This window comes from Hippocampus comes, unplaced genomic scaffold, assembly GCF_001891065.2.
Source record: "Hippocampus comes isolate QL1 unplaced genomic scaffold, H_comes_QL1_v1.1 scaffold401, whole genome shotgun sequence".
Taxonomy (NCBI): domain Eukaryota; kingdom Metazoa; phylum Chordata; class Actinopteri; order Syngnathiformes; family Syngnathidae; genus Hippocampus; species Hippocampus comes.
In genome coordinates this window covers 412,190-424,434 of record NW_017805210.1, presented here as the reverse complement: position 1 = coordinate 424,434, position 12,245 = coordinate 412,190, and the positions used below count along the sequence as shown (strand labels likewise).

At 43.3% G+C, this 12,245-nt stretch overlaps 2 protein-coding genes across 7 annotated transcripts in view; one reads left to right on the top strand and one right to left on the bottom strand.

Moving 5' to 3' along the window:
* Nucleotides 1-1,591: 1,591 nt before the first annotated feature.
* Nucleotides 1,592-11,851, bottom strand: sgce (sarcoglycan, epsilon). 5 transcript variants are annotated; one of them, XM_019868858.1, is made up of 13 exons: nt 11,620-11,807; nt 10,369-10,476; nt 7,033-7,155; nt 6,667-6,824; nt 5,999-6,071; nt 5,303-5,501; nt 5,000-5,162; nt 4,330-4,544; nt 3,629-3,655; nt 2,686-2,874; nt 2,464-2,504; nt 2,095-2,132; nt 1,592-1,957 (listed from the first exon to the last, which is right to left on the bottom strand). In XM_019868858.1, the coding sequence occupies exons 1-13, from the start codon at nt 11,654-11,656 to the stop codon at nt 1,907-1,909; spliced, it is 1,422 nt and encodes a 473-aa protein (XP_019724417.1). In that variant the 5' UTR covers nt 11,657-11,807; the 3' UTR covers nt 1,592-1,906. The 5 variants fall into 5 exon arrangements, with proteins under 5 accessions (XP_019724417.1, XP_019724419.1, XP_019724418.1 ...); XM_019868860.1 differs by lacking the exon at nt 2,095-2,132 and having other exon boundaries at nt 11,620-11,851; XM_019868859.1 differs by lacking the exon at nt 3,629-3,655 and having other exon boundaries at nt 11,620-11,851.
* Nucleotides 9,408-12,245, top strand: part of ppp1r9a (protein phosphatase 1, regulatory subunit 9A) — a 36,847-nt gene continuing 34,009 nt past the window's right edge. The window contains exon 1 of one of the 2 annotated variants that reach the window (XM_019868843.1): nt 9,408-10,063. The gene's annotated coding sequence lies outside the window, so the exon portion shown is untranslated. Of the gene's footprint in view, nt 10,064-11,827; nt 11,953-12,245 lie in introns of those variants that run through there. The other variant, XM_019868841.1, reaches the window with a different exon arrangement.

Here is a 12,245-nt window from a genome sequence, read left to right as displayed (position 1 = left end):
AGAGGCTCGCCCCCGTCGTCGACGGTGTTGACAAGGCCTTACGAAACGTAAGGGCGCCGTCTACTGGTGACCAATCGGAATGACAAACCTTCGACTGAAGTGGCTCTCAACTTTCCAAGTACAGTCCCACCGAAAAAAATAGAACTCCCTGGGTACCTTTATCAGATGCTGTCTCACCATGTTGGTCTTTGTTGTTGTGTTATGATCATCTGGACGAGTTGCAACTGGGAAAGTCAATTCCTTTTGCATACCTGTCAACCTCGGCTAATAGCTGCCCTTTTTAATGATTACGATTCCCCTTACAAAGCAACAAAAACCCTTCCAACGGCTTACCGCCCATGCGCACAGTTAGTGACAGAAAAATTACGTTTTGTACTCCTTTTAACTATGTGTCTTTAACTTCAAATAACTTTAATTACTGTGCCCATGAACGAAAGAGCACCTCCAAGTTTGCCTTACATCAACATATTTGTCCATGTCTTGCAAGTTCGTGAAATTCTTCAGTTCAATTCAGTTAGATTTCCTGCTAACTGCAAGAACCCCGATGAATCTGTATTCTATATATCCTCTTGAGAGAAGCATTAAAAATCCCTCTCTGCACATTTGCTGTCACTCAACTTGGTTAGGGCGGCCCGTTGGTTGAGGGGTTAGCACGTTGACTTCACGGTGTAGGGCTCGATTCCAGTTCCGGCCTCCCTGTGTGGAGTTTGCATGTTTTCTCCAGGCCTGCGTGGGTTTCCTTCCACATTCCAAAAACATGCATGGCAGGTTCATGGAACACTTTAAATCCTCCCAAGGTGTGAGTGTGAGCTCGGATCGTTTTTCGGTCGGGGACAGGCTCTTGCACCCCGCCCCCTCTTGTGAGGATAAAGCGGATCGGAAAATGGATGAACCCGGGACCTTCGTTTTGCAACCTGCGTTTTAGTCCTAATCATGTACGGTCTGTCCTGGGACCGGAACAATCCTGGTTTGAGTTCTTCTGACTGCCATACTTTGCAATACTAATTATTTTCGGATCCCATTAGAACCAAACACGAGTACGAGCTGCTCTAATTAGTGAGGGATTCTGGCATTCCTTGTTTTTAACCTCCAAGATATACTCAACTCAAAATAACAATATAAACACATTTATGTGCATGCAAAAAAACGGCCAATAGTTATTGCTGTGTCCGAAGAAAGTCGGTTAGGTGACACGCAGGAAAGAATGGTAGTTCGGAATTAAGGCATTTATGATCAGGTTATTTGGTCAGGGTTAGTGACACACACAGCGCAGCACAGCATTAATTGGTTAGTGTGGTGCATTGTACACGTATACATTTGTCCATGCAAGATTTGAACCCTAGATCTCAGGTAAACGAATCCCTGGCGATTCCCCTCAGCCAGCAGAGGCCTGCCAGCAAACGCCGCTCCTTGTCCATTCATCCTCAATAATTGGACGTTGCGAGCCCCGGGGCACCGGATTTGGCTCTCAAAGACAAAAGTCTCCAGCGGGCCCCCTACCCTCACTACGTCCCCGAAAAAAAAACATGTTTTTTTTCTCCCCTTCTCTCACTGTTTGTAAAAGGAAAACTTTAAAAACTTGACATTGCAAAAGGAGATGGGTGGTACATTTATTAAGAACACTAACAACAACAAAAGGTGCGTTTGTTTCAGAACAAGTCGCTCTTTTGGTCAAAACTCAGACTACCTCCCCCTTTTGTTTTTTTGTGAGTAGTCCCGTGCTAAAAGCTACTGTACTGTGTCACCTGCTGTCGCTCTGAAATGTGTTATGTGTACAGTATTGAATTATTTAAAATTTAAGTGTACATTTGATACTCCATGCTTTTCGCGCACACGCAAAGTGAAGAAAGTAGTCGAGCCCATCGATGACACTTTTTTGACTTTTGTTTGTTGACCTTCAGTCAGATCACAAATTGAGTGCTTCAGCCACCTTCCTCTCCTCAGGAATACCATTTACCTGCAAAGATTGAGAGAAAAGATGGTTAATTTCATTCATTTTGTACCATAAGTCCAAAGTTACAAGAACATTCATGAATTATGAATCATTTGGACTCCAAGTCCAAGAGTCCACTTTGGTTGATAACATTTGCCTACCTCCAACCTTCGAAATGTCGACATGACATAGCTATCTCCTTTGTTAGCAGTGAAAAAGAAAAGGGCGTTAGTGGACCATGCACACTGCAGGGGGCGCTCTTACACTACAGTTGTCTGATTCCAGGGCTGCTCAAATTTTTTTTTTCTTGCCTTAATACCACCACCATCATGACCAAAATTTAAATGTACCGTTTTCTTCAACGGATGAAGGTTTGAGAATGATCGCCATAAATGGAACATTTGGAAAGTACTCAACCGACATCTATGTTTCAAAAATGTTTTAAAGAAGCAAGTGGTGGCTTTAGTCATGTAACACTGCCGCCTGCCTAGGCATGCTCATGATCCGAAACAAAGGTAATGCAAACAAACCTGATTGTTGTTGTGGTATGGTAATCTGGTTTTGTAGGTTCCTGCAGTCAAAGACATTTGGTGAGTGGGAATAAGCCTCAAATGGCATGCCAAACGCATGTAATCGCATAGTTCTCTGCGCCAAGCCCATTATGGACAAATCACGGGACAGCTCGAAGCTCTTAAGCTGTGCTTGTATGTTGAAAAGAAAACAAAAAACAAGATGAGGTTTCCTGGACTCACGTCTGCGTCTGCATGAGAGGCATGCTGGTGGTCTCGTAGGTGTCGGGATGGATGGGCGGCACCACCTCGCCGCTGACCGGGTTGAAGACGGGCAGTGTGGAGAGCGGCCAGGAGATTTCCCGGTTCTTTGACATGTTGCGCATCTCTTTGGTGGATTTCTGGATGGAGCTGTGGTGGACCAGCTGGATGCTAGACGGGCCAAAATTCAACACATTACAGTCCGTTATTGTTGTCTAGCTTTTGTATCAGGCCTATATTCATAAAAAAAAAAATATATACATATATACAGTATATATGTGTGTATATATATATATATATATATATATATATATATATACATATACATATATTAGAAGATAAAGGCATACGCGAAATGTTGCAATTTTGCTATCTTGACAGTTAAAGGGTTGATGTCATTATGATTCTTTTTTTATGCAATATTTTGAATCAATCAAACCACTAAATGTTTCACTTTGTTGTGAACCGAGTCACCGTTTCAAGTGAAGTGACCGAACTATACGGGACTGTAAATTTTGTAAGTGAGATCTACGTGTACGTAAACGGATCTTGCGGGATTGTAAATTTTGTAAGTGAGATCTACATGTACGTAAATGGATCTTGCAGGGTAAAACTGGTGCTGAGAAACTCGGTGTGGGGCGAGGATCTTAATTTAGACAAAATTAGAGCTTTACCGCCATCTTTTGGGATATACGGGCAATTACTAAAACAGGGCACGGTGGCTGTCCTCCATGAATAGCGGCGAAACGCATCAAAGGTGCCATTACACATTGAGGTCATCTAATATCGTGCCTACATTTTGGAGCAGCCCTCATGGATGAATGGACCCTGACACACTGATGAATACAACAACGGTGATGGAAAATCAACATGGAGGACAGAGAGAAAGGGAGGGAAAGAAACATCGGAGAGGCAAAACACTTACGCTGATGTTTGCATGTTTCTTTTTTTCCTAGAATCAAAACAAAGATGGAATGAATTAAATACCACCGGCAGTCCAAACGGACACAACTGCACTCAAACGGACACATTGGTGAGGTGACAATGGGACGGAGGCTCTCAAGCCTGGAAAAGGTGACATGGCTTACAGTGGATGAGAGGTCGTTGCTGTGGCAACAGATGGACGGTGATGAAAAGCTGCCGTTTTGGTCCAGATTAGTGCTAGTGTGCTGCTAACGTCCCTGCACTCATCACCATTCAAAAAGTCTTCACTAACAACTGCAATCAACCAGCAAATACTCACAGTTCGGGATTTTGTGAAAATGAGCGAAAAATTCCCAATTTGGTCTTGAGCAGAGGCCAAAATGTAAAAGCGGTACTTCAGCGCCACCTTGTGGCATCTTGGTATCAATAAAACATTGCTTTGCTGCTATCGTGTGGCATCTTGGTGCCAAAGAACTTTGCTCAAGCATGTTGAAGAATAGCATTCAGACAAAAAAAGGGCACTTTGGCACCATCTTGTGGTATCAAAGAACAATGTTGAAGTGAGCGGGGGAATTTCATTGAGACAAATATAGTCCTTTGAGCCATCCATAAGCAATTATAATGCCTTTTTAGCGGCTCAATCCCTTCCAGATTTTCCCGATTAGGCTCAGTTCACTGTATTGCAAGAGCAAGCATACGTACACCCCTTCCCTTCGGCAGCACATGGTATAGCCTAGCATGGAGAGGAGAGCGAGCGCCACCGCCGAAGGAACAGCCAGCGTCACGATGAAGTCCGTGAAGTAGTCCCGGCTCTTCAGAGACTCTGACGGGGGGTTGTAATCCCCGAATTCAGGCAACACCCCAGGACCCAGCTCAGGACGCTTGACGTATACCGGGATTACTTTGTTGATGTCAACCTACAGCATAAAAATAAGCGTGTCAGTGGAAAAGCAAAAAAGATGAGCTTCAGGGCTTTTTGAACTGGGGTCCTTGAGTGAGGGTCCGCTAAACAGTTTGGAATAAATTATGTCATCTCATTTTTTTTTTAAAGTGCATCCCTACATATGACCAATTAAAGACACGGACCTGAGGTTGGGGCCAGTCGAAAAAGTGGCATGACGACACGTGACGTGGAGGGGTGGGAAGAAGTACAAATAGAATATTTAATGGCTGGACTATTTTTCTGATAACTTTTTTATACTTGCACTCCCTCTATTTGAAAAAAGTACCGCGCTGTAATTTCTACCCCGTGTCAAAATAGTCCGCTTACTTTTAGCAACGTCCACTGATGACGGTGGTTACAGTCAGGACATTATGTAGTCTGTCATGTTTTGAAAAGTTTGATTTTGAGTGAACGAATCTGTCACCTTACCAGAGAGATTTTACACCAGTCGATGTGAAACTGCGCTCGGAACTTCTTGTCACAGCTGATGACGGGCTCCATCTCCTGACTACAGCGCAGTTGGTTGTGGGGGCTCTCCACCTCGCGCAGGCACGACGAGAAGGGGACATCAGCGCCCACCATCACGTACACGCTACAGGAAGAAAAAAAAAAAAAAAAAAAAAAAACATTAAAAAAACATTACATCCTTCTAATATTGGATGTATGATTTTTTTGATGTCAAGCTCACATGGACTTTATTTTTGTCAATGTTCTTTCTTCCTACATCCTTACCCTTCCTTCAGGTTATTAATAGGCAGTGGTACACGTCCTCCGCGGTCTAACGCCGAGGTGATGTTGATGGCATTGAGGCGCTCGGGCTGCCACACGTTCTTCACGGCTCCCAGAAAATCTCCCAGCACCTCGCTGGCCAGCATCTCCTCAACGTTCATGTTTTTGATGTAAAACTCTGCCTGGTAGGGCAGCGGGAACTCTACGGTGGGATGAAGAGAGCAGCGAAGGGAATGAGGGCAGATGTTAATCCATAAAGCTGTGCTGGTTTGGCTAACATCATTGATCCTGACGAGGAGGTCTCGTCGTACGCTGCTGTCCGATTCCCTTTGGTCCAGATGGTTGATGACATCACTATACAGTACAGTATAGGAAGAGCGATGATAATTCTTGGATTTGAGTGGTCAATGACACAGGGTGTCATGTCATCTAACTGTAGTTTATGGAACGACAGTCGACACAACTAATGTGTTTGGTACATGAAATGATGCACTAAATTGGCTCTCTGTCAAAGTAGATCTTGCCCAGCTGAAAAGACTTCATTATTTAAAACATTTACATAAGATAACCTAATTCTATATATTTTTTTCTTTAGAGGAGCCCATTACACCATTCCAGAAGTGATTTAGCCCTCAGGATTTAATCGCGGATCTGCTGTTCGGGTGTGTGCGGGCGCTAAGCTCTCACACTGGTGCATACCCTCGGTGGCCATGACATTTATGACCAAGTTGTTCCGTGCTGTCTCGAAAGTGCGTCGGTTATAGGCGGTAATCTGCAACACACAAGGGGGTAAGGCTTTAAGATCAGATCATGAGTGCGGCTTATACGGCAACTCTCTGGCGCGGGCTGAGCTGCGGAGGCCGGCACAGCGAGCCGGCACGCTGCATTGGAGGCACACGCTGGGACCGCTCATCCTTTCGGGAAAAGAATTTCGACAGTAGCTTATTTAAAAAAAAAAAAAAAGCATAAATAACAGAATGGAATTAAGCCTGGAAACTGAAACTATAACAATGTACCGTGCTGCTAATTAAAGAAAATCAACAGAGTTCAATAACATGACAATTTCTCATATTGTGGTCAGGAGGGGTTATTTTCTTCAACTGCCAAGGTTTTTACATTTTTGTATCATAAAGGTAGATCACAATAACATATGATTTATTCTAAAATGTATTTTACTATATACCTCATATATAAGATTTACCATGAGCCAGCCCGCAATAGGAGAAATTACATGATGGAAACCCCTTTAAGCAACTACAACAAAATTACCCCTCCACCTGCTTTAAATACATTTGAAGTCAATTCAAGGTACCACTCGATGAAATATATGAACATGTTATTTTCCCCATTTTACACTGTTGACACACCTCTATGATGGTGGCCTTGCCCACATGCTCAGAGGTGGGGGAACCGTAGAGAACTCCGTCACTATTGGGAGTGCGCTGGATGTAGCGCAGCCAGCCGGGTCGGTCTGGGTACCCCATGAGGTTGGTGTTAAAAGTGATGGGGTCGTTGGTGGCGTCACCTGAAAGCAAAGTAGCGTTCATTACATCCACTCCAATGTCCTGACGGGGCTTCAACACCACCTCAATAACGCTCATTGAGATCTACAGCACTGAATGTGAAGTGATGCCAGGAAAGCACCTGCCTCCGTGAGTGCGTGACTTTCAACAACCTGCCCAAACAGTAAAATATGGCTGCGCACTAAATCACGATATTTGACAGCGTTGTACCTGATTTTGGGTAGAGGGGAAACTCCCCTTTGAAGTACTCTCGTTCTAAGACGTGGACGAACAGCACACCCGCAGACGGGTAGACGTTACGCTCCGCGTGCGACTTTGACAAGATGGTGATCACTGAAACAGAGTTTGCATGTACAGTATTACAATCACAACAGCATCAACATGTTCAGCTCGTCCCTTGAATGTTCTGTAAAATCTTCTTTTTGGTCTACTAATTTGTACTAAAGATGAATAGTGCCACTGCCATTCCGATAACCACCCCAGATTTAACTACTTCCCCTCTCATGATGTTAGCATTAGCTCTGTGCTAGCAGTACTTTTCAGAGTCGTGTCATTCAATCTTCATTTAAGTGTAAACTTTTTTTAACTGCTGACCTTTCCTCCTTTTTTTACTTTAAAATCGACTTTTGCATTTCACAGGTACTCCCAAATCGCGTACTATTCCAAACTGACCAAAATATTCTTTGAAGTAAGCCTCTAAAGTCACACAAAAACTCAGTTCTGGCAGCAAAGTTCAAATGCTAATGTTTGCGACTAGCCACTTGCTAGCTACTACATAGAACTTGCAGCAGTAAGGGTGAATATATACAGTATATAATATATTGAACATTTATTAGTGCTTTACTATTTTAATGTTAAATATTACTAATAAGTTAAAATGTGTCACATTCATCACACCCTCAACCCTCATAGCGTTTCTCGACTTTGTGGGAATTTTTTTTTTCACGAAACAGAATACTCAATTCATTGCATAAGAATTCTGTTCAAACAACTCGAAGGGTATGAGTTGTTTTTGTGTTTGACACACTCAATTTTAAACGCAAACATAACATAAAAAGCGGACACAATTCAATACGAGAGGTTATTGGCAGCTTTGTGGGGTTTTTTTTTCAAGCTGGCCCTCTTTGCTCTTTCCAAGGCCACGCTCCTCCCCCTTATCTTCGTACATTATTTTTTCCCCCTCTCTTTTTGCCCTTTTTTCTCTCGAGTGGTGGGTGGGCACTCTTTCTTTCATCGCCATGGGAGATTGAGTGCACAAGGAAGGGGGGGAGGCAGGAGTGGGAAGAGAAAAAAAACGTTTGCCTGTGGACACCAGCACAGCACGCATACACTACGAATGTATGTGTGTCTCCTTTCCCACTGGCACTGTTATTTTTAAATATATTTTTATCCACTACCCATCAATATCAAAGTGACACTGCTAACCGAAGCGCCACGATCACACATGAATGGGACCGTTCAGCCCGCTCTCCTTATGCACAGACTGAAGCTCCTAATGAGGAACGTAATAGAGGATTTAGCTTTTAATCCATGTCCATGAAACAGGAAATTTAGATTGAGGAAAAAAAAAAAAAAAAGATTAGGGCTCACTGTTACAGTTTGGCTTATTGAAGAGGGACACGATGACACGCGGAACTGTTAGAAGTCCAAAGGCTAAACGTGCATGTCAAACACCTGACACAGACGTTGACCTAGCCATATGTCTGAAGTCCCCGAGGGCTCAGTCACAGCTGGTTACGATCAATGGCCCTTTAGTCGACACTTGACATGGTGTTACTTATAAACAATGATGCCAGATTTGTGAGGAAAATCCCTTATTTTGCTTTTGACGTTCACCAAAGATCTGAACTGAGCAAGAAACCCAAGGGCCACGAATCACTGCAAACTAAAACACAATCATGTTGCAAAAATAATACCTCTGATGTTGTCAATATCATTGTATTATTATTACGACACGGGTGTACCTAATGTCGCGGCTGGTGATTCTATCTCTCCAAGGACGGCAAGTGGGAACTGAGCGAGACAAATCCTCTTACGAGAGCAACAAAGGCCGCCGTGACATTACAATCGCGACCGAGAATTAAAAACTCGCACAGTGGTTGGTTGGTGCCCTCGACAAAAAGACATTCTGGTCTATTATGCCCCCTTTTGGGGCTTGGCACTTCTTTAGCAGACAAAAGGACGAAGGGCCTCCAGCTCGCACTCACAGTCAAGTGCTGGCAGCCAAAATTCAGCACGGTGGAACCTTGTAGTGACGCAAGATGTACAAGTGAGCACAAACGGGAGAAAGTATCATGTAATATCAAAGAAAGGGGGGGCAATATTTGAGGAAATATGGACTGGGTACTACCACGCTCTCACTAGCTTAGTCTTGGGCATTCAGATAGTGTGGTGGACTATCACTGGGTAATTTACCTTGAGTCTCCCCAAATGGTGTCGAATCTGCCTAGTTGTGGCATTCCGACTCCTGGCCGAGCCCTCTCGAGATGACGTGCAGTTCCTACTGTACGTAATACTTCACCCATTCCCGGTTAATGCATAACAGGCCAATGCAGATGGAGCCGTCTGCTTTAAGAGCAAGACTAATGCATCGAAAGACAAAAGTTTTGGAATGAACAGAAAATGTCCATTCCACAGCTGACATACACACCGTTACCCATTAATTTCAATAAATGTCTAAAAATGTCACATTGATCGTGATTGACTGCCTGTTGACAAGTATACTTGTCACTTCTGCTTTCTGAAAAATATTAAAATGCTCTAAAATGGCTGGCAGGGAATGAGTTAAAACTTATGTCCATAAATGACTAACCAAGCCTTCTGGGGATTTTGGAAATAGGTAACTTGGTCTTGCACTTTCCTGGCCCAACCTTGTCCAAGCGCGAGTCTCACGTGTGTGAGGCCCCAGTGAAAAATCCATGCGGAAACCCAAAGTAGCAGATGGGCCTCGAGCTAGCTGATGTACCAGGAAAAAAAAATAGGGAGGGATAGCTTTCAGCTTCATGTGTGCATGGCGCTCCAGTCAGGAGGAATGCATGTGCTTCTTTGGTGTGCAGCTGAGGAGCATAGGAAAACAACGACGGCTACTGTTCAGACAAAAACTCTTTGGCACTGTGCCTGTGCTGATTGCCTGTGAGCGCACAACCTGGAAGTGAAAGTCGCAAGCGTCTAGGCAAGCAGACGCTGATGGTAGAAGTGGACAACAGTTAACCTACAAGCGCTTTATCTTTCCCTGGAAAAGGTAAGATGAAACAATGCCATGAAAAGTGCCCAACAGTGTGCAGTCGGAATGGTAGAATTGGTTTTCTATGTCACTTCAGCAGTAAAACTTCGTTTCTACAGGGGCAAGTTTAACTGAGTGAAGCACTGTTAGAGCAAGAACACCAACGCGTTGGGAAGGCAAACAAGTGACAACATTCATGACAGTTTTAAAGGGGGAACCAGTTGAGCATGACATTGTGTTATGACTGCGAAGAGGGGAGGGGGTGGGGGGGGGGGGGACAGCGGGTCAACACATGAAGTGCACCACTGCACACACCCACTCACCATTTCTGTACAAGGCTGTTCTCTGCTTCCAGCCAACGGTTCTCTCCTTGCGGACATTTCCTTCATGCAAAGCCATGTGTGTGGCATTGCTGCCATGCACAATGTAAACTAGAGGATCAATGGATGAAAGCACCAGTGGATCAAGAGTGTCATTCAGTCTCCATTTTGAAATCACACGCGCCCTTATTATTTTCTGTTGATTTTTGTGTCTCTGTCAATATTAATCGATGTCCAACATTTAAAAGAAATATCATCTAAACTTTTACCACTGTCTGGTTTACGACTTAAGTATGATGACAACGTCTTCTGAAAGTGTCCACAATAATCTTGTAGGTTTAGTTTGTCTCCATTCATTTAGGATGTCTAGCTAAAAAAAAAAAAACCCGTATTGTTAAAGTTACAAAATGAGGTCACTGTATACCAGTTTCCTATTTATGTAGTGTTTGATCATCAGGTGTGCTATGGGAAATTTGCCAGTTTAAAAACATTTCAGATTTTTTTCAAAAACCCATCCTTCATTATTTGCTGATAAACTCCAAAATTGGCTGTTTTTGTACTTGGGTCACTATCTGATACCAAGCGTGAGTTGAAGAGCTTCATTCGGGAAAAAAAAAGTTCATGATCTTGTGGAATGTATCGGCAATTTTGGAGTGGCTTTTCGCAGTAAGGCCTTGTCATTATCCCGCAAATAGTGATTAACTGTAGCTATACGTTTACTGTGACATTTTTGTTTTGTGGTGTGTCAAGATTTTTTTGTCATGTGAAATTTGTCTGGTCTACTTGAAAATTGGGTAATACAGTGTACCCACATTTATGAATACCTGCCAAATTCACTGACAGTGTGTATTGCTAATAAATGTACTGTTTAAAAAAAAACCTATGCGAACTACAAATAAATTTTAGACTGAAAAAAATCCAAACAAAGCATGCTATTAATTAACATGAAAATGATGAGACACAATCAAAACAGGCACGTCAGCATACATCAACACGAATGGCAAACTAAGATGAATGACGTGTGCAAAGAGCAACGCTTAACACTCCACGTTGAAGACACACGTTCAAAACAGCTTTGAAGGCTTGAACGTTTAAGGCACTCCACCCGAAAAGTGCTATTTTGACTTTTTTTTTCCCCATGACTCCTTCACTGCGGCTAACACGCAAGGCTAACTAAGGAGCTATCTCGCTAGCTAACTGTCATGGACGACACGCATGAAACGTCCGATATTTGCTGGCTTCGTCGTTACATACCCGTGGCGAGCCACACCGCGACGACCGCGGAGGACATGGTGCTCGTCGTCCTCCTTGTAAGTCTCACATGAAGCTAGATGTTTGTCTCCGAGTCGCCAGAGGATTTAACAGCCATGATTCTAAAAAAGCATCCTGCAGCATTCCCTCCTCCTCCTCTCCTCTGCCTCCTTCCTTGGCTTGGAGCAACACAGCAGGACTTCTCACTGGCTCAACGTCTGCGTGGAAAAAGATGGTTGTCTCCTAAAACGGAAGTGAAATTCTAGACGCCGCTCGCTCAGCAAATGTGGGGAGACTCTTTTTCACTAAATCGTTGTGTTATTCCGTGTTTTAAAGGTACGTAAAAAAAAGGCAATTTATCTACTCATTTAACCTCCAAATCAACGCATTGGTATGCACACGTAAACATTTTTTTTTAAATTCTACACTCCAAACAAAGATTGTGTTCTGGAATTTGGGGATTTATTCTGCAAGATTAAAACAGACGACAAATCAATGATGATGATGACATGCCATCACTGGAACATCACAAAGTAGTTCTTATTGAGCATCCAATTTGCTGTTATTTAGGTTATCGCCAATAATGTTCAAAGCCTTCAGGCACATCTTCATCAAATAGAAGATTATAT

Bases quoted from the DNA above. Each gene is read 5' to 3' on its own strand.
- sgce (XM_019868858.1), bottom strand. From the start codon at position 11,656: ATGTCCTCCGCGGTCGTCGCGGTGTGGCTCGCCACGG. The intron at 7,156-10,368 runs GTGAGTGGGTGT...ACTCTGTTTCAG, and splicing joins AACAGCCTTGTACAGAAATG to TGATCACCATCTTGTCAAAG. The intron at 5,163-5,302 runs GTAAGGATGTAG...TTCTTCCTGTAG, and splicing joins ATTAATAACCTGAAGGAAGG to CGTGTACGTGATGGTGGGCG.